The following is a 19623-nucleotide window of genomic DNA, read 5'->3' as shown; positions in this document are numbered from 1 at the left end:
TCTTACTCACTGAGAAACTTTGTTCTTTAACCACAGACTTCAGGCAATTTTTTGTTTGAAATTATAGCAGTAAGGATGAAACATCCCACTTTTGACATACAGCATTCTTTTCACTGTGAGTTATATGTCTAGATACGAGGAATGATTAAAGGCTTTCCCACATTCCTTACATTCATAAGGTCTTTCTCCACTCTGAGTTGTATGTTTAGTAAGGTGTAAGAAATGATTAAAGGCCTTCTCACATTCCTTACATTTATATGGTCTTTCTCCAATGAGTTGTTCTTGTATGTCTAATGAGGTGTGAGACTTGCCTATACGTTTTCCCACATTCCTTACATTCATAGGGCCTCTCTCCAGTATGAGTTCTTATATGTTCAGTGAAAGATGAGGCCTCACTAAATGCTTTCCCACATTCATTACATTCATAAGGTCTCTCTACATTGTGAGTTCTTATATGTCTAGGGAGATTTGAAGAATCACTAAATGTTTTCCCACATTCCTTACATTCAAAAGGCCTCTCTCCAGTATGAACCGTTCTTGTATGTTTAATGAGGTGTGAGACTTGCCTATAGGCTTTCCCACATTCCTTACATTCATAGGGCCTGTCTCCAGTGTGAATTCTTATGTGAGTAGTGAGGACAGAGGAACACCTAAAGCTTTTACCACATTCCTTACATTCATAAGGCTTCTCTCCACTATGAATTCTTATATGTGTAGTGAGCTGTGATGACTGACTAAAGGTTTTCCCACATTGCTTACATTCATAAGGCCTCTCTCCACTGTGAGTTCTTATATGTTTAGTGAGGTGTGAGGGGTGCCTAAAGGCTTTCCCACATTCCTTACATTCATAAGGTTTCTCTCCACTATGAGCTGTTTTTGTATGTTTAATCAGGTGTGAGACTAGCCTATAGGCTTTCCCACATTCCTTACACTCATAAGGTCTCTCTCCAGAGTGCGTTCTTATATGGGTACGGAGGACTGAGGAACACCTAAAGCCTTTTCCACATTCCTTACATTCATAAGGCCTCTCTCCACTGTGAATTCTTATATGTTCAGTGAGGTGTGATGACTGACTAAAGGCCTTCCCACATTGCTTACATTTATAAGGTCTCTCTCCATTGTGAGTTCTTATGTGTTCAGAGAGGTGATAGGAACAACTAAAGGTTTTCCCACATTGCTTACATTCATAAGGCCTTTCTCCACTGTGAGTTCTTATATGTTTAGTGAGGTGTGAGGATTGCCTAAAGGTTTTCCCACATTCCTTACATTTATAAGGTCTCTCTCCAGTGTGAGTCCTTATATGTGTACGAAGGGATGAGGCCTCATTAAAGGCTTTCCCACATTCCTTACATTCATAAGGCCTCTGCCCACTGTGAGTTCTTATATGTGTAGTGAGGTGTGATAACTGACTAAAGGCTTTCTGACATTCCATACATTCATAAGGCCTCTCTCCACTGTGACTTCTTATATGTTGAGTGAGAGATGAGACCTTACTAAATGCTTTCCCACATTCCTTACAGTCATAAGGCTTATCTCTACTACAAAATTTTTTATGTAAAAAGAGGGATGAAGGACGTCTAATGGTTTTACATTCTTTATATTCACGCTTATGACTTGTCACATGTGTCCAAAAGGATGATAAACCACAGAAATCTTTCCCACATTCACTATATTCATATCGTTTCTCACCAGTGAGTGTTGTCACAGGATTCTTAAGGGTTGAAAAACAAATTAAATCCTTCCCACATACCTTACATTTATGGGGTTTCTTTCCAGTAAGAGTTCCCAAAGAAGTGGTTAGGTGAGAGAGAAAACTGCAGGCTTCTCCACATTGCTTAGTCTGATAAGTATTGCATCCAGTGTGAGATCTGGCATGATAGTTATGTGATGAATGATCCATGAAGGTTTTTCCACACTCACAGCATTCAAAAGGATTTACTTCTGGAGGATTTCCCTTTAGCACAGTTTGATTTGGAATCCGGCTGAAGGTCTCCTCACAATGATTGCCTTTATTACTTTCACAGAGGTTCTCTACTGTATGACTTCTGCTAAAAATAGGCATCATTCTGTTGGAAATAAATTTGTTCTCATTATACCATTAACAAACACAGTGAGAGTGTACGATTTTTGCCGACTTGTCTCGTGTTACATAGGTTGAATCATCTAACAGAGATACTACTATTACTGCCACTTTTTCTAAAATATGTGGCATTCTGATAATTGTGTCCAAGTGAAATATGTTTCAAATATTTTGTATCTGACTCAAATTTATAAGAATGTTACATTGTGAAATTTCTCTGAACACATAATTTTACAATTTTAAATATTGTTGTCAGATGCTGTTGAGTTGGTTCTGACTCATAGTGACCCCATGTACAACAGAATGAAACATTGCCTGGTCCTGCGCCATCCTCACAATTGTTGCTATGTTTGAGCCAACTGTTGCAGCCACTGTATCAATCCATCTCATTGTCTTCCTCATTTTTGTTGACCCTCTACTTTATCAAGCATTATATATATAAACATATGTATATGCATATACATATGTCAGGACACATTAGGATTTTCTTCTGAGGCACCATTTTCTCTTGTATGAATGACACTTACCTCAAATATCTCTTCTGGTTTTTATGCTGATCTTTATTGCCATATGATTCGGAGATTTCTCCTAACACGGCAGACCAAGTACTCTTCATAAATCGCACCATTACATGTTCACTGAATAATGTTTCTCCATCATGAAGGTTCTGAAAGACTGACCCAATAATTCAAGTTGAGGTTAACAATATAAAACAAAAAGGAAGCGTACTATTAGGGGAAAAAAGGTTGCTATGAACAAAGAACAATTTGTTGTTTCAGCACTTTGACAATTGTTAAAAAGCAATTTACTAGGAAAGACATCCATAAGGATTGACAGGGATGGTGACACAAATAGATGTAATTAGCAGAGCTAACTAGAAAGATACTGAACACAATACACATGTAACATTAAAAGAGAAAAAGGGACTCCACGACACAGATGTGAAAGGATTGCTATAGTCATGAAAGTAAGCTCAGGTATCTGTGACCTTGTGTCTTCAATCCAATAGTTTTTCTAGCTGACTGATTTAAATGTTATTCACTCTATGCAGTGCTGGTTCTTCAAAATATTCTTGCTCTCCTGATGCTTCTCGACACAGTGGCCCTGGATGAGTCCTATCTCCAATCTCCTTACTTCTCTAGCAAAACAAATGGGTATAGCTAACATTGTGCCCATGGAGAAATGAATATCATGAGGGAAGACAGTGAAGAGCAATGAACATTTCCCTGACACTGGACTTTGCTCTTCAGGGTTTCTGAAGATGGGCAGTTGTGAGCTTATTTGAAGCAAAACAATCATGTTAAACTTACAATAAACACAGTAAAAGTCTATAAGGTCCCAAAAAACAAATGTCTAAGAAGCCCAAAGTGACCCCTGAATCCAACACTTACACTTACAACACTTAAAGAGCCTCAAAGCTTTTAACCACAAAAGAAATGAAAACTTACTTTAATACAGAGCTTTATGTTCATGGAGAAACCAGGATATGTGACCTCCATATATCAAGGAACCATGCCTGTTTTATTTAACAATTTATTCTCATTCCTCAGCCCAAACACTGGCGCAAACTCAATGACGAGAATATTTTTGTTCACTGAAGGAATAAATTTTTTTTAAAATGATGCCAATCTTACCTACAGAGGCCAGGTTTCTGAAGGTTTCCATCATCACATCTCTGTAGAGCATCCTCTGAGCAAGATCCAGCAAAGCCCACTCCTCCTGGCTAAAGACCACGGCCACATCCTCAATGACCACTGAGTCCTAAAACATCCCACACATTCTGGATCAGCAAAGTACCATATACTCCACTGTATACAAGAATGAAAGGTGAGGCTATCCTGGGGAACTGAGAATTCATAGGGATTTGACATAGGTTCTGTGTTCTATCAAGGTCTACTCTAGGGTATAGCCATCAGGCTCGTCCTTTCACTAACTACATTCACTTACTGATTGCATCCTATCTCAGACTTCCAACACACTGAAATAATCTAAATTGCAGTCTTATTCCTATCGTCTAGAACAGTTAAAAAACATAGCAGAAATTAGAGAAATGCTCTAATTCAGATCACTTCTGTCTGAACAATTTCACCTCTTTCCATAAGACCCACCAGAAAACTCAACAAAACATAAACCACAGGGTGAAGGAAAGATGAGGTAGTAAAAATGGGGAAACACTGTAGAATGGCAGTGTTTCCTTTTGCCCGTCAAAGTCATGGGAGGACCAGTGGCCCACACAAAGAATCTGGTAACCCAAGTCCCTGAGCTGGTCAGATTTTCTTGAACAACTCTAGGAGATCAAGGGGTGACAGGTCAACATGTGAAAAAAGAATACTCTTTTGGAGAATTAGTAATTTTTACATCTCAGTCACCTATTTTTGAAAAATTATCCTCTCATGCTGTCTGTCCCTTTCATAGGGACAGGTGAAAGTAACAAAAGTTAAAAAAAGCTCAGGTGAGAGACAAGGAAACATAAAAATCAGATCTCCCTACAAGTCTCAAATTTCAAGACCTGATGCGACTGTACGCCAATTATTAATGCCTGTTCCCCTCAACAAATCCATACACCCCACACAAATCATCTAATGTTATAAGACAACAAAGACGACTATCTTTGCAGAAACAAGAATAGCATGCCCTTGAGTTTGCTAAGAGGTTACAATTCCCATTTTTTAATAACTACACAACATAATGAACACGATTAGTGTCACCAAGTTATACATATAAACATTGTTGAATTGGCAAATGTTTATGTAATATTCTGCTTTCTGTCATTTCAAAAATGTTCACAGAATCTTCACCAGTAGTTTCCGTCTCAAGAAACCACCTTCTTTGCTCATCATCCATAAGAAGCAACTCTGCATCTGTTAAAATTTAATCATGAGATTAGAGCAATTCAGTCACATCTTCAGGCTCTGCTTCTAATTTTAGCTCTCTTGCTATTTCCACCACATATCTGCAGTTATTTCCTCCACTGAAGTCTTGAACCCCTCAAAGTCATCCATGACGGTTGAATTCAACTTCTTCCAAATTCCTGTTACTGTGGATATTCTGACCTCCTCCCACAAATGACAGATGTTCTTAATGACATCTAGAATGGCAAATCCTTTCTAGAAGATTTTCAATTTACTTTGCCCACATCCATCAGAAGAATCACTACCTATGGCAGCTACAGCCTCACGAAATTTATTTCTTAAATAATGGGGCTTGAAAGCTGAAATTATTCCTTGATTCATGGTCGGCAGAATGGATGCTACGTTGGCAGGCATAAAAACAACACTAATCTCCTTGTCCATCTCCATCAGAGCTCTTGGGTCACCATTGCTGATGAGCAGTAATATTTTGAAAGGAATCTTTTTTTTTGGAGCAGTAGGTCTCAATAGTGAGCTAAAAATAGTCAGTAAACCATGTTGTAAACAGATGTGCTATCATTCAGGCATTTTTTTGTTCCATTCATAGAGCACACACAGAGTAGAGTTAGCTTAACTCCTAGCTCAAGGATTCTCGAAATAGTAAATGAGCATTAGCTTCAACCAAAAGCCACCACCTGTATTAGCCCCTAACAAGAGATTCAGCCTGTCCTTTGAACCTTTGAAGCCAGGTATTGGCTTCTCCTCTTTAGCTATGAGAGTCCTGGATGGCTTCTTCTTCCAACATAAGGCCGTTTTCTCTACATTGAAAATCTGTCCTTTACTGCAGCCACGTTCATCAATTATCTTAGCTAGATCTTCTAGATAACTTGCTGCAGCTTCTACATCAAAACTTGCTGCCTCACCTTGCACTTTGACGTTATGGAGATGGCTTCTTCCTTAAACCTTATGAACCAACCTTTGCAAGCTTCAAACTTCTCTTCTGCAGCTTCCTCACTTCTCTCAGCCTTCATAGTATTGGAGAGAGTTACGGCCCTGCTCTGCATTAGGCTTTGACTGAAGGGAACATTGTGGCTAGTTTGATCTTTCCAGATGACTATAACTTTCTACATATCAGCAATTATGCTGTTTCGCTTTCTCATCATTTGTATATTCACTGGAATAGCACTTTTAACTTCAAGGATTTTTCCTTTGCATTCACAACTTGGCTGTCTGGCAAAAAGGCCTAGCTTTTCGCCTATCTTGGCTTTCAGTATGTCTTCCTCACTAAGTTCAATCATTTTTAGCTTTTGATTTAAAGTGAGAGACAAGTAACTCTTCTTTTAACTCGAACACTTAAAGGCCATTGTAGGGTTACTAACTGGCCTAATTTCAATATCATCATATCTCAGGGAATAAGGAGGTCTGAGGATAGGGAGACAGGGGAAGAGCCAGACGGCAGAGCAGTCAGAACACACACTTCATTTATTAATTTTGCTGTTATCTATGGGCACAGCTCATGGTGTCCCAAAACAATTACAATAGTAACATCAAAGATCACTGATCACAGATCACCATAACAAATATAATGAGAAAATTTGGAATACTGCAAAAATTACCAAAACATGACACACAGACATGAAGTGAGCACGTTCCACTGGAAAAATGGCACTGAGACTTGCTAAAAGCAAGGTTACCACAAACCTTCAATTTGTAAAAAACACAGTATCTGTGAAGTGAAATAAGGCAAAGCAAAATAAAACAAGGGATGTCTGTACTCCAAAGTACATACATACTGAAAAATTATTCACTGATAACAATTATTCCATTCTGACTCAACATTATGCTAAAGGTTGTAGCTGGTAAATGCCGAAAAAGAACAAAAGAACAAGAAAAAAAAGAAATGTAAAGAAATAAGAATGTTAAATAGGGGCAAGAGGAAGGAGCACAACCATATTTTATTTTACAGATTAAATAATTGTTTATACAGAACCCTAAAAGATGGTACATGTGATGATAGGACTGAAAAATTTTAGCAAGTATTCAGATTATAAAACAAAATCAAAGAAAGATTTACTTTAAATATTTCAGTTCCATACACTAGTACGAACCAGATGAGAAATTAACATTTGACGGAAAACATGTATTTTAATAAAAATAAAAAGAGGAATGTAATTAAAGATTCTAATGAAAAAATTATAAAATATTAAATGACACCCAAATAGACTGAAATAAATGAAAAGGTGGAGCATGCTCTTTAGAAAACTGCTCTCCCCACATGTATCATTTCCAATGCACTTCTATAAAATTTCAAGCCACTTAATTATTCTTTAAGGCTTCACAAAAAATATACACATATGTATATATAAGGTATTTGGAAGTGCAAATGCCCACAAAGTGTCAACATGTTCTAAGGAAAAAGGCATGGGGGCTTGTCCAAATATGTCACATATAATTATGCTTTTATATATTTATGTTGTAAATAAAGCTGTAACATACTAGACAGTGCAGTATCAGTATAAGAATACACAAATTCACCAGTGGAAAAAAACAGCCCTGGAAAACGCCCACCAATCTACATAAAGTTGATTCATGATATAGCAAGCAATGCAGGGCAGTGACTGAAAACACATTTCCAAATGTGGGGCAGTGTCAACTAAATGGAGTCCCTGAGTGGCACAAAGTGTTAAGCACTCTGCTACTAACTGAAAGGTAGGTGGTATAAGTCCATCCACAGGAACCAAGGAAGGTCTGGCAATACAATACTTCCCAAAAAATCAGCCACTGAAAACCCTAGAGAGAACAGTTCTACTCTGAAACACCTGGTGTAACCATGACTCACGATCACTACAACTAGCTTATTTAAAAAAAAAAAACTACCTAATTCCCCCACACGTCTGTCACTTTGTCGCACTGTGGGGGCTTGTGAGTGGTAGTGATGCTGGAAACTGCCACCAGTATTCAAATACCAGCAGGGTCACCCATGGCAGAGAGATTTTAAGTTGAACCTCCAGACTAAAAGAGACTAGGAAGAAGGATATGGAGGTCGACTTCTGAAAAAAATTAGGCAGTGAAAACTTTATGAAGAGCAGGGGAACACTATCTGATATAGTGCTGAAAAATGAGCCCCTCAGGTTGGAAGGCAGTCAAAATACAACTGGGAAAGAGCTGCCTCGTCAAAGTAGAGTTGACCTTAATGACATGGATGGAGTCGAGCTTTGGGAACTTCATTTGCTGATATGGCACAACTCAAAATGAGACGAAACAGCTGTAAGCATCCATTAATAATCGGAACGTGGAACATATGAAGTATGACTTTAGGAAAATAGGAAATTGTCAAAAATGAAATAGAACATATAAACATCGATATCCTAGGCACTGGTGAGCTGAAATGGACTGGTATTAGCCATTCTGAATTGGACAATCACATGAACTACTATGCCAGAAATGACATATTGAAGAGGAATAGCATCACACTCATCATCAAAAAGAACATTTCAAGATCTATCCTGAAATACAATACTGTTAAAGATAATATCCATATGCCTACCAGAAAGATCAGTTAACATGTCTATTATTCAAATTTACACACCAACCACTAAGGCCAAAGATGCAGAAATTGAAGATTTTTACCAACTTCTGCAGTCTGAAATTGAGCAAATATGCAATCAGGATGCACTGATAATTACTGGTGACTGGAATGCAAACACTGGAAACAAAGAAGAAGGATCAATAGTTGGAAAATCTGGCCTCGGTGACAAAAATGATGGCAGAGATCACATGATAGAATTTTGCAAGACCAAAGACTTCTTCATTGCAAATAACTTTTTCAACAACACAAACGGCAACTATACACGTGGACCTTGCCGAATTGAATACACAGGAAAAACAAATCATCTACATCTGTGGAAAGAGACAATGGAAAAGTTCAATATCAGTCAGAACGAGGCTGTCATGGTTTGAATTATGTCCCCCAAAAAAGTGTGTATTAGTTTGGCTGGGCCATGATTTCTGGTACTATGTGATTTTCCTGTATGTTGTAAATACTACCTCTATGATGTTAAAGAGGGAGGATGGGTGGCAGTTGTGTTAGTAAGGCAGGACCTGATCTACAAGACTGGATTGCGTCCTGAGGCAATCTCCTGAGATATAAAAGACAGAAGTTAGCACTGACACGGGACCTCATACCATCAAGAAAGCAGTGCCGGGAGCAAAGCACGTCCTTTGGACCAGGGTCCCTGTGCAGAGAAGCTCCTAGTCTGGGGGAACACTGAAGAGAAGAAGGCCGACAGAGAGAAAAAGCCTTCCCCTGGAGCTGATGCCCTGAATTTGGACTTTTAGCCTACTTTGACTATGAGGAAATAAACTTCTCTCCTTAAAACCATCCATTTGTGGTATTTGTGTTGTAGCAGCACTAGATAACTAAGACAGAGGCCAAGGGCAAACTGTGGAACAGACCATCAATTGCGTATAGGCAAGTTCAAGCTGAAGCTGAAGAAAATGAGAACAAATCCACAAGAGCCAAAACACGACCCTGAGCACGGCCTACCTAAATTTAGAGACCGTCTCAAGAATAGATTTGACACACACTAAACACTAATGACCGAAGACCACATAAATTGTGGAATGACATCAAGGACATCATACATGAAAAAACCAAGAAATCATTAAAAAGACAGGAAAGAAAGAAAAGACCTAAATGGATGTCAGAAGAGACTCTGAAAATTGTACTTAAATGTCAAGTAGCTACAGCGAATGTAAGAAATGGTGAAGTAAAAGAGCTGAACAGAAGATTTCAAAGGGCGGCTCGAGAAAACAAAGTAAAGTATTATAATGACGTGCAAAAACCTGGAGTTAAAAATCCAACAGAGAAGAACATGCTAGGCATTTCTCAAGCTGAAAAAACTGAAGAAAAAATTAAAGACTCGAGTTGCAATAGTGAAGGATTCTATGGCCAAAACACTAAATGAAGCAGGACGCATCAAAAGAAGATGGAAGGAACAGAGAGTCACTGTACCACAAAGAAATGGTGACGTTCAATCATTTCAGGAACTAGCTTATGATCGAGAACCAATGGTACTGAAAGAAGAAGTCTAAGCTGCACTGAAGACACTGGTGAAAAACAAGGCTGCAGGGACTGACGGAATACCAACTGAGATGTTTCAACAAACAGATGCAGTGCTGGAAGGGCTCACTTGTCTATGCCAAGAAATCTGGAAAATAGTTACCTGTACAATTAACTGGAAGAGATCCATATTTATGCCTATTCCAAAGAAAGGTGATCCAACAGAATGTGGAAATTACCAAATAATATTATTAATATCACACACTAGTAAAATTCTGCTGTGGATCATTCGAAGGCAGTTGCAACAGTACATTGACAGGGAACTGCCAGAAATTCAAGCAGGATTCAGAAAAGAACGTGGAAACAGGGATATCATTGCTGATGTCAGATGGATCCTGCCTAAAAGCAAAGAATACCAGAAAGATGTTTACCTGTGTTTTATTGGCCATGCAAAGGCATTCAACTGTGTGGATCGTTAACAAATTCTGGATAACACTGCAAAGAATGGGAATTCCAGAACACTTAATTGTGCTCATGAGGAACCTGTACTTAGACCAAGAGGCAGTCATTCAAACAGAACAAGGGGATACTGTGTGATTTAAAACCAGGAAAGGTGTGAGTCAGAGTTGTATCCTCTCACCATACTTATTCACTCTGTATGCTGAGCACATAATCCGAGAAGCTAGGCTGTATGAAGAAGGCAGCATCAGGATTGGAGAAACTCATTAACAACCTGAGATATGCAGATGACACAACCTTACTTGCTGCAAGTGAAGTGGACTTAAAGCAATTATTGATGAAGATGGAAGACCACAGTCTCCAGTATGGATTACACCTCAACATAAAGAAAACTTAAACCCTCACACAACTGGACCAATAAGCAACCTCATAATAAACGGAGAAAAGACAGAAGTTGTCAAGGATCCCACTTTACTTGGATCCACAATAGACACCCATGAAACTAGTAGTCAAGAAATCAAATGCCGTATTTCACTGGGCAAATCTGCTGCAAAAGACCTCTTTAAAGTGTTAAAAATCAAAGATGTCACTTTAATGACTAAGGTGTACCTGATCCAAGCCATGGTGTTTTTAATGGCCTCATATGCATATGAAAGCTGTACAATGAATAAGAAAGACCGAAGAATGGACACCTTGGAACTACAGTGTTGGTGAAGAATACTGAATATACTATGAATTGCCAAAAGAACGAACAAGTCTGTCTTGGAAGACGTGCAGCCTGAGTGCTCATTAGAAGTGAGAATGGTGAGACCATCTCGTGCACTTTTGGACATGTAATTAGGAGAGACCAGTCCCTGGAGAAGGACATCATGCTTAGTAACGTAGAAAGTCAGGGAAAAAGAGGAAGACCCTCAATAAGATGGATTGACAAAGTGGCTGCAACAATGGGCTCACAGTAGCCGTTGTGAGGAAAGGACCGTGTAGTGTTTTGTTCTGTTGTACAAAGTGTCACTACGAGTCAAAACGGACTTGATGGCACCTAACAACAAAGGGCTTTTATACATAAACTATTGATACTCCGATCTTAAAAATTTATATTCACCAGAAGAAGTGTCGTTAAAGCAAAACAATGGGTACAATCCAAGTGTCCATCCTTAGCCACAGAGTTAAAAATGACAACAAAACAACTAAGGTCAATCAGATGAAATACTGCGAAGTTTTATAAGAATTTAGATTTAAGCTTTCTATGTATTGTTATGAAAAGATAGCCAGGATAATCTGTACATCAAAAAATAAGAAGCAGGGCCAAGTCAGACACTTCCCGTGGTCCCTCTTACAACAAAGACCCGAAAAAACATGTGAATTGATTGAATATGACAATCTAGGAGCCCTGAACATCAAAGACAAAGCGGAGGAGTCAGACTGAGCAGCAGGGGGAGAGAGAGACAGTTTAGAAGCTGCAAAGAAGTGCCAGACCCAAGCTAGCCAGCACCCTGCAGGCTGGATGAGCTGGCACACATGTGCTGAGGCAAACAGCAGCGATTGGGATACGTTTTACCACACTGAGAGAGACCAGGCAGCAGACAGTCTATACAAACCTCCAGATACAGGAGGAAGCAGCGCTGGATCTGTGAAAGTGCAAGTGTCTAACCTGCCATGCGTGATCAAAACAACCCCTCCGTCTCTGGGAAATTTATAGTGAAGAAGTGGCTCTTTTCACATCACAGCCTCCCTTCCCCCATTCTCCTCTGATACCAGTCCAGCAGTATTCAACAACTGCCATGCCCCTTAAGCAAGAAACAGAAGGTATCGTGCCCAAACCAGTCTCATGGCTTTACGGTAAAAACGAACCAAAAAAAAAAGCTAACTCCCCTAAGCAGGGTACTCAGGACTAACCATCCCCAAACCAGTCTCACAGGGTTAAAAGATCGCTATGCCCCCAAAACCAGGAACTTCAGGCAGTCACTGCCCCTTTGCCTAAGCACAGGCATAAGGGGCCCATGGACTTCAAACTCCTTTCACCCCTGCCTAGACCTGTGTAGGCTGATTCAACGGCAGAGGCCCCCATTAACTTATTTACAACTGTAACAGCCAATGAGGAGTGGCAGATTCATGGCATCTGACACTACCCTTTCCATTAAGCAGGGTCCTCACCACCCATATCAGGGGCTTGAGGACTGGTAGATTCACTAATTACACCTAGCCACCCACAATGGGTTAAAGAATAAGTGATGCCTCCCAGTCCTTACTGCCAACATCACTGGGTGCCCAAGGTTCAACTGTAAAACCCACCCATGTGCTCTAGGGGACAGGATCATGCCTTACACCTAGGCATTCAGGGGCAGCCATCAGCCCCCTACCTTGCTCAGAACATAGTCCCCTACTGCAGCAAGATACCTGTGACTCCTCCAATCACCACTATGTAGTCCTGCCCATCTAGGACTGTAGGTGAGAGCCTGCACCACACACTCGACCAATAACCTGGACACCTGAGTTGAATCCATGCAAGAAAAATAAACAGACTCCTGGGCTCACACACCTAGTAGAAGCTCTAACCACGTGGTGACAGGATGTGAGAGTTTCAAAGATGCTAATAACCAAAGTAGCCCACACAGCCAGCCTATCTGGGTATATCAAAACAAAACAAAATAAAAAGCTAGGACACACTAAGCAAACATACAATAAATAAATATAGTAACTTATTGATGGCTCAGAGACAACAGTCAATATCAAATCACATAAAGATGATCAAGGTGGCTACAGAAAGCAACCAAAACAAAGAACCAGGACATTTTCCGGAGGAAGAAAAGTTCTTGGAATTACCGGAGGTAGAATTCAAAAGATTAATATACAGAGCACTTCAAGAGATCATGTAGGACATCAGGCAAAACTCAGACCAAACCAAGGAACACACAAAGCAATAGAGGAATTCAGGAAAGCTATACAAGATCAGAATGACAAATTTAACAGACTTCTAGAATCCACATGGAGACAGAAAATTGAAATCCAAAAGATTAACAATAAAATTTCAGAAATAGACAACTCAATAAGAGTCAAAAAAGCAGAACTGAGGAAATGGAAGTCAGAATTAGTAAGACTAAAGATAAAGCACTTGACACCAATTTATTTGAGGAAAAATCAGATAAAAGAATTTTTAAAAATGAAAAAACCCTAAGAATTACGTAGGACACTATCAAGAGGAATAACCTACAAATGACTGGAGTACCAGAATTGCAGGGGGGGTGTGGAATAACAGAAAATACAGAGAATTGTCGAAGATTTGTTGGTAGAAAACTTCCCTGATACTATGAAAGATGAGAAGATATCTATCCAAGAAGCTCACCAAACCCCACACAGGGTAGATTCCAAAAGAAAGGCACCAAGACATATTATAATTAAATTTGCCAAAACCAAAGTTATTTAGAGAATTTAAAGAGCAGCTAGGAATAAACGAAAAGTCAATTACACAGGAGAGTCAATAAGACTAAGCTCTGACTTCTCAGCAGAAACCATGCAGGCAAGAAGGCAATGGGATGACACATATAAAGCCTTTAAGGAGAAAAATTACCGGCCAAGAATTATATATCCAGCAAAACTGTCTCTTAAATATGAAGGTGAAATTATGGCATTTCCAGATAAGCAGAAGTTATGGGAATTTATAAAAACTAAACAGAAATTATGAAATATTAAAGGAAATCCACTGGCTAGAGAACCAACGATATAACACCCCAAGACTAGAACACAGGACAGAACAACCAGATATCAACCCAGATAGGGAAGTTACAAAGACAAGCCAAAGCTACAACACTGAAAATAGGGAAATAGAGATGTCAATATGTACAAGATGACAGCATTAAAACTAAAGGAGAGACTAAATAGTGTAATCTCAGAACTTTCATACAGAGAGGAAGTTAAGGCAACATCAAAAAATAAAAGATTGGTTTAAACTTAGAAAAAGAGGTAAATTTCAAGGAAACTAACAAATCTACACATCAAACTAAAAAAAGAAGAAAAACATAATGACTCAGCAAATACAAAATCAATAATAATGAAAAAGCTGAAAATACATAAAGAAAAACGATTCAGCACAGAAAACTAAGTGGAACAAAGAAACCTGACATGACAAAAAAAATCAAAATGACTGCACTAAACTCATAACTATCAATAATTACACTGAATGTAAATGGACTAAACGCACCAATAAAGAGACAAAAAGTGGCAGAACGGATAAAAACACATTATCCATCCATATGCTGCCTACAAGAGACACACCTTAGACTCAAAGACGCAAACTAAACCTCAAAGGATGGAAAAAAATGTATCAAGTGAACAACAATCAAAAAAGAACAGGAGTGATAATATTAATCTCTGACAAACAGACTTTAAAATAAAATCCACCATAAAGGATATGGAAGGGCACCATATAATAATTAAAGGGTCAATACACTAGGAGGACAGAAACATACACACCTGACAGGGCTTCAAAATACATAAAACAAACTCTAACAGCATTGAAAAGAGAAATAGCTCCACAAAAGTAGTAGAAGACTTCAACACGCCACTTTCAGTGAAGAACAGAACATCTAGAAAGCTCAATAAAAACATGGAATAGCTAAATGTCACAATCAACCAACTTGATTTCATAGATATATACAGAACATGCAACCCAACAGCAGCCAAGTACACTTTCTTTTCCAATGTACATGGAATGTTCTCCAGAATGGACTACATATTAAGCCACAAAGCAAGCCTAACAGAATTCAAAACATCGAAACATTACAAAGCATCTTTTCTGACCATAAAGCCATAAAAGTAGAAATCAGTAACAGAAAAAGCAAGGGAACAAAATCAAATACATGGAAACTGACAACACATAAAGCCATAAAAGTAGAAATCAATAACAGAAAAAGCAAGGGGAAAAAATCAAATACATGGAAAGTGAACAACACCATGCTTTAAAACTACTGGGTTAGAGAATAAATCAAGGACGAAATAATTCTCAAATGAGAATGAAAACACATCTTACCAGAACCTTTGGGACACAGCAAAAGCAATGCTCAGAGGTCTATTTATAGCAATAAATGCACACATCCAAAAAGAAGGGCCAAAATCAAAACATTAACCCTACAACTTGAACAAATACAAAGAGAGAAGCAAAACAAGTCCTTGGGCACCAGAAGAAAGGAAATAATAAAGATCAGAGCAGAAATAAATGAAATAGAGAATAGAAAAACAATTCAAAGAGTCAACAAGACCAAAAGCTGGGAGATATCACAACAGACTTAACTGAAATTAAAAGGATCATAACAGAATACTATGAAAAATTGTACTCCAACAAATTTGAAAACCTAGAGGAAATAGATAGATTTCTAGAAATACACTAACTACCAAAACTAACACAAATTGAGATAGAAAAACTAAATAAACGTATAACAAAATGGATCAAAAACCTAAATATAAAATCTAAAATGATAAAAATCATGGAAGAAAAAATAGGAACAATGCTAGGAACCGTAATACATGGCATAAACAGAATACAAAACATTACTAACAATGCACAAACACAAGAAGAGAAACTAGATAACTGGGAGCTCCTAAAAACCAAACACTAGGACCCTGGAAAACATGGCCTCCGGGCTTCTGTTAGCCCAAAACTAAAACCATTCCCGACAACTCTTCAGAAAAAGAACAGCCTGGACTATGGGACATAAAATGATGCTTGCGAAGAGTGTGCTTATTAGCTAAAGTAGATACATGAGACGAAATGGACAGCTCCTGTCCAGAGGTGAGATGAGAAGGCAGAGAGGGTCAGGAGCTGGTTGAATGGACACAGGAAATCCAGGATGGAAAGGAAGAGTGTGCTGTCACAGTATAAGGAGAATAGGGTCACAAAACAATGTTATGTATACATTTTTGTATGAGAGACTAACTTAAATTGTAAACTTTCACTTAAAACACAATTTTTTAAAAAGTCCAAAAAATAAATAAATAAATAAAAAGTATAAAAAACCAAACACTTATGTTCATCAAAAGACTTCACTGAAAGAGTAAAAAGAGAACCTACAGACTGGGAAAAAAAATTTTGGCTACGACATATCCGATCAAGGTCTAATTTCTAAAATCTACAAGATACTGCAATACCTCAACAACAAAAAGACAAATAACCCAATTAAAAAATGGGCAAAGGGTATGAACAGGCACTTTACCAAAGAAGACATTCAGCCAGCTAACAGATACATGAGGAAATGCTATCATCAGCCATTAGAGAAACGCAAATCAAAATTACAGTAAGATATCATCTCACCCCAGTAATGCTGGCACTAACCCAAAAAACACAAAATAATAAATGTTGGAGAGGTTGTGGAGAGACTGGAACACTTACGCACTGCTGGTGGAAATTTAAATGGTACAAGCACTTTGGAAGTCAATTTGGCACTTCTTAAAAAGCTAGCAATAGAGTTCCATACTATCCAGCAATTCTACTCCTTGGACTATAGCCTAGAGAAATAAGAGCCATCACATGAATAGATATATGGACACCCCTGTTCATTGCAACACTGTTCACAATAGCAAAAAGTTGGAAACAACCTAGGTGCCCATAAACAGACGAATGGATAAACAAATTATGGTACATACACACAATGGAATACTACACAATAAAGAATGATGAATCCGCGAAACATCTCAAGACATGGATGAACCTGGAGGGCATTATGATGAGTGAAATTAGTCGCAAAAGGACAAATATTGTAGGAGACCACTATTATAAGAACTCAAGAAAAGGTTTACACACAGAAGGAAACATTGTTTGATGGTTACGAGGGTAGGGAGGGTGGGAGAGGGTAATTCATTAATAAATGGTAGACAAGAATCATCTTAGGTGAAGGGAAGGACAACACACAATACAAGGGAAATCAGCACAACTGAACTAAAGCAATAGCTAAGAAGTTTTCTGAACACAGCTAAACACTTTGAGGGACACAGTAGCTGGGGTTGGGGTGTGGGGACCATGGTTTTGGGGGACATCTGGGTCAGTTGGCATAACAAAGTTTATTAAGAAATTGTTTTGCATCCCACTTTGGTGAGTGGTGTCTGGGGTCTTAAAAGCTAGTGAGCAGCCATCTAAGATGCATTCATTGGTCCCAACCCACCTGAAGCAAAGGAGAATGAAGAACACCAAAGACACAAGTATGAGTCCAAGAGACAGGGCTACATAAACCAGAGACCTCATCAGCCTGACACCAGAAGAACTAGATGGTGCCCAGCCAGAACCAATGACCGCCCTGGCTGGGAACAAAACAGAAAGTCCCTGATGTAACAGGAGAAAAGTGGGTTGCAGAACTCAAATTCTAGTAAAAAGACCAGACTTAATGGTTTGACTGAGACTGGAGAGACCCTGGAAGACATGGCCCCTGGACTCTCTGTTATCCCAAAACTAAAACCATTCCCAATGCCAATTCTTCAGAAAAGAATAGACTGGACTATGGGACATAAAATGATACTCATGAAGAGTGTGCTTCTTAGCTCAAGTAGATACATGAGACGAAATGGGTAGCTTCTGTCCGGAGGCGAGATGAGAAGGCAGAGAGGGTCAGAAGCTGGTCGAATGGACACGGGAAATCAGGGATAAAAAGGAGGAGTGTGCTGTCACTGTATAGGGAGAGCAACTAGGGTCACATAACAATGTATGTATAAATTTTTGTATGACAGACTAATTTGAATTGTAAGCTTTCACTGAAAGTACAATTTTAAAAAAAATTACTCTGCATCCTACTTTGGTGAGTGGTGTCTGGGGTTTTAAAACCTTGCAAGCGGCCATCTAAGATGCATCAATTGATTCCAACCCACCTGGAGCAAAGGAAAATAAAGAACACCAAAGACACAAGGAAAATATTAGCCCAAAAGGAAAAGGTCCACATAAACCAGAGACTCCATCAGCCTGAGACCAGAAGAACTAGATGGTGCCTGGCTACCATCAATGACTGCCCTGACAGGGAACACAACGGAGAGTACCTGATGGAGCGGGAGAAAAGTGTGGAGCAGAATTCAAATTCACATGAAAACATCAGACTTAATGGTCTGACAGAAACTGGAGGAAACCTCAAAACCATGGCCCCCGGATGCTCTATTAACCCAGAACTAAAACCATTTCTGAAAGCCCACTCTTCAAAGATTAGACTGGACTATAAAACATAAAATAATACTCATGAAGAGTGTGCCTCTTAGTTCAAGAAGACACACGAGACCAAATAGGCACTTCCTGTCCAGAGTCAGGATGAGAAGGCAGGGAGGGACAGGAAATGATTGAACGAACACAAGAAACCCGGGCTGGAAAGGGGGAGAGTGCTGTCACATATTGGGGATTGCAACTAGTATCACATAACAATATGCATATAAGTTTTTATATGAGAAGTTGACTTGAGCTGTAAACTTTCACCTAGAACACAATAAAAAAAAAAAGTGTAAATCCCATGCTATCTTTTGTGTAACAAACTATGGAAATAAAAATTCTATTTGCCACTTATACATAAACACTGGCAAGATGCTTCAGACAGGAATAAAGGTGGTTATTTAAAAGAAGCTGGGGGAAGAGGGATGAGCTGAGTGAGGACAAGAGTAGGAACAAGTCTTCAGAAAGTATACTTTTAAACTTCATACTGAATTTCAAACTTCGAAGGTATTATCTATTGGAAAAACTTTTCAGTAAACTATATTGCACTTTTAAACATGATATAAGTCAAATGAGAGTGTTTTTACTTGGAATTAACATTGGTAATAATAAAACCATTTAAAATTTAATCATTTAGGACCCAGCTGTTGTTAAATGGTAAAATGCACTTGTGCAAATCACAAAAGTATAAATTAAGAGCTCTCTTTCTAAACACAGTAACCAGGGATATCAGAGTCTGTACATACATTTTATCTCAGCCAGGAGGTTTTCTAAAATGGCTAAGATACGTAACACATTAGAGGTTCTGGCATGATGTGTTAAATGTAATAGGAATCTTTAAGAGCCACCTCAAGATTTAAGTGAGCTTCAGTTGGCGTAACACAGTTTATAAAGACAATGTTCTACATTCTACCTTGATGAGTAGCGTCTGGGGTCTTAAAAGCCTGTGAGCAGCCATCTAAGATACTCCACTGGTCTCATCCCTTCAGGAGCACGGGAGAAT

At 38.8% G+C, this 19623-nt stretch overlaps 1 protein-coding gene across 1 annotated transcript in view; it reads right to left on the bottom strand.

Moving 5' to 3' along the window:
* LOC101344442 (zinc finger protein 791-like) overlaps positions 1-19623 on the bottom strand; it is a 98477-nt gene that overhangs the window by 75891 nt on the left and 2963 nt on the right. Inside the window, 4 exon segments of the mRNA XM_023724726.1 lie at positions 137-270; positions 272-2066; positions 2608-2755; positions 3715-3841. Of these exon segments, the coding sequence (XP_023580494.1) occupies positions 137-270; positions 272-2066; positions 2608-2755; positions 3715-3841 (2204 nt within the window).

This window comes from Trichechus manatus, unplaced genomic scaffold (genome assembly GCF_000243295.1).
Source record: "Trichechus manatus latirostris isolate Lorelei unplaced genomic scaffold, TriManLat1.0 scaffold00258, whole genome shotgun sequence".
NCBI classification, from domain to species: Eukaryota; Metazoa; Chordata; class Mammalia; order Sirenia; family Trichechidae; genus Trichechus; species Trichechus manatus.
This window is presented reverse-complemented; position numbering and strand designations above follow the sequence as displayed.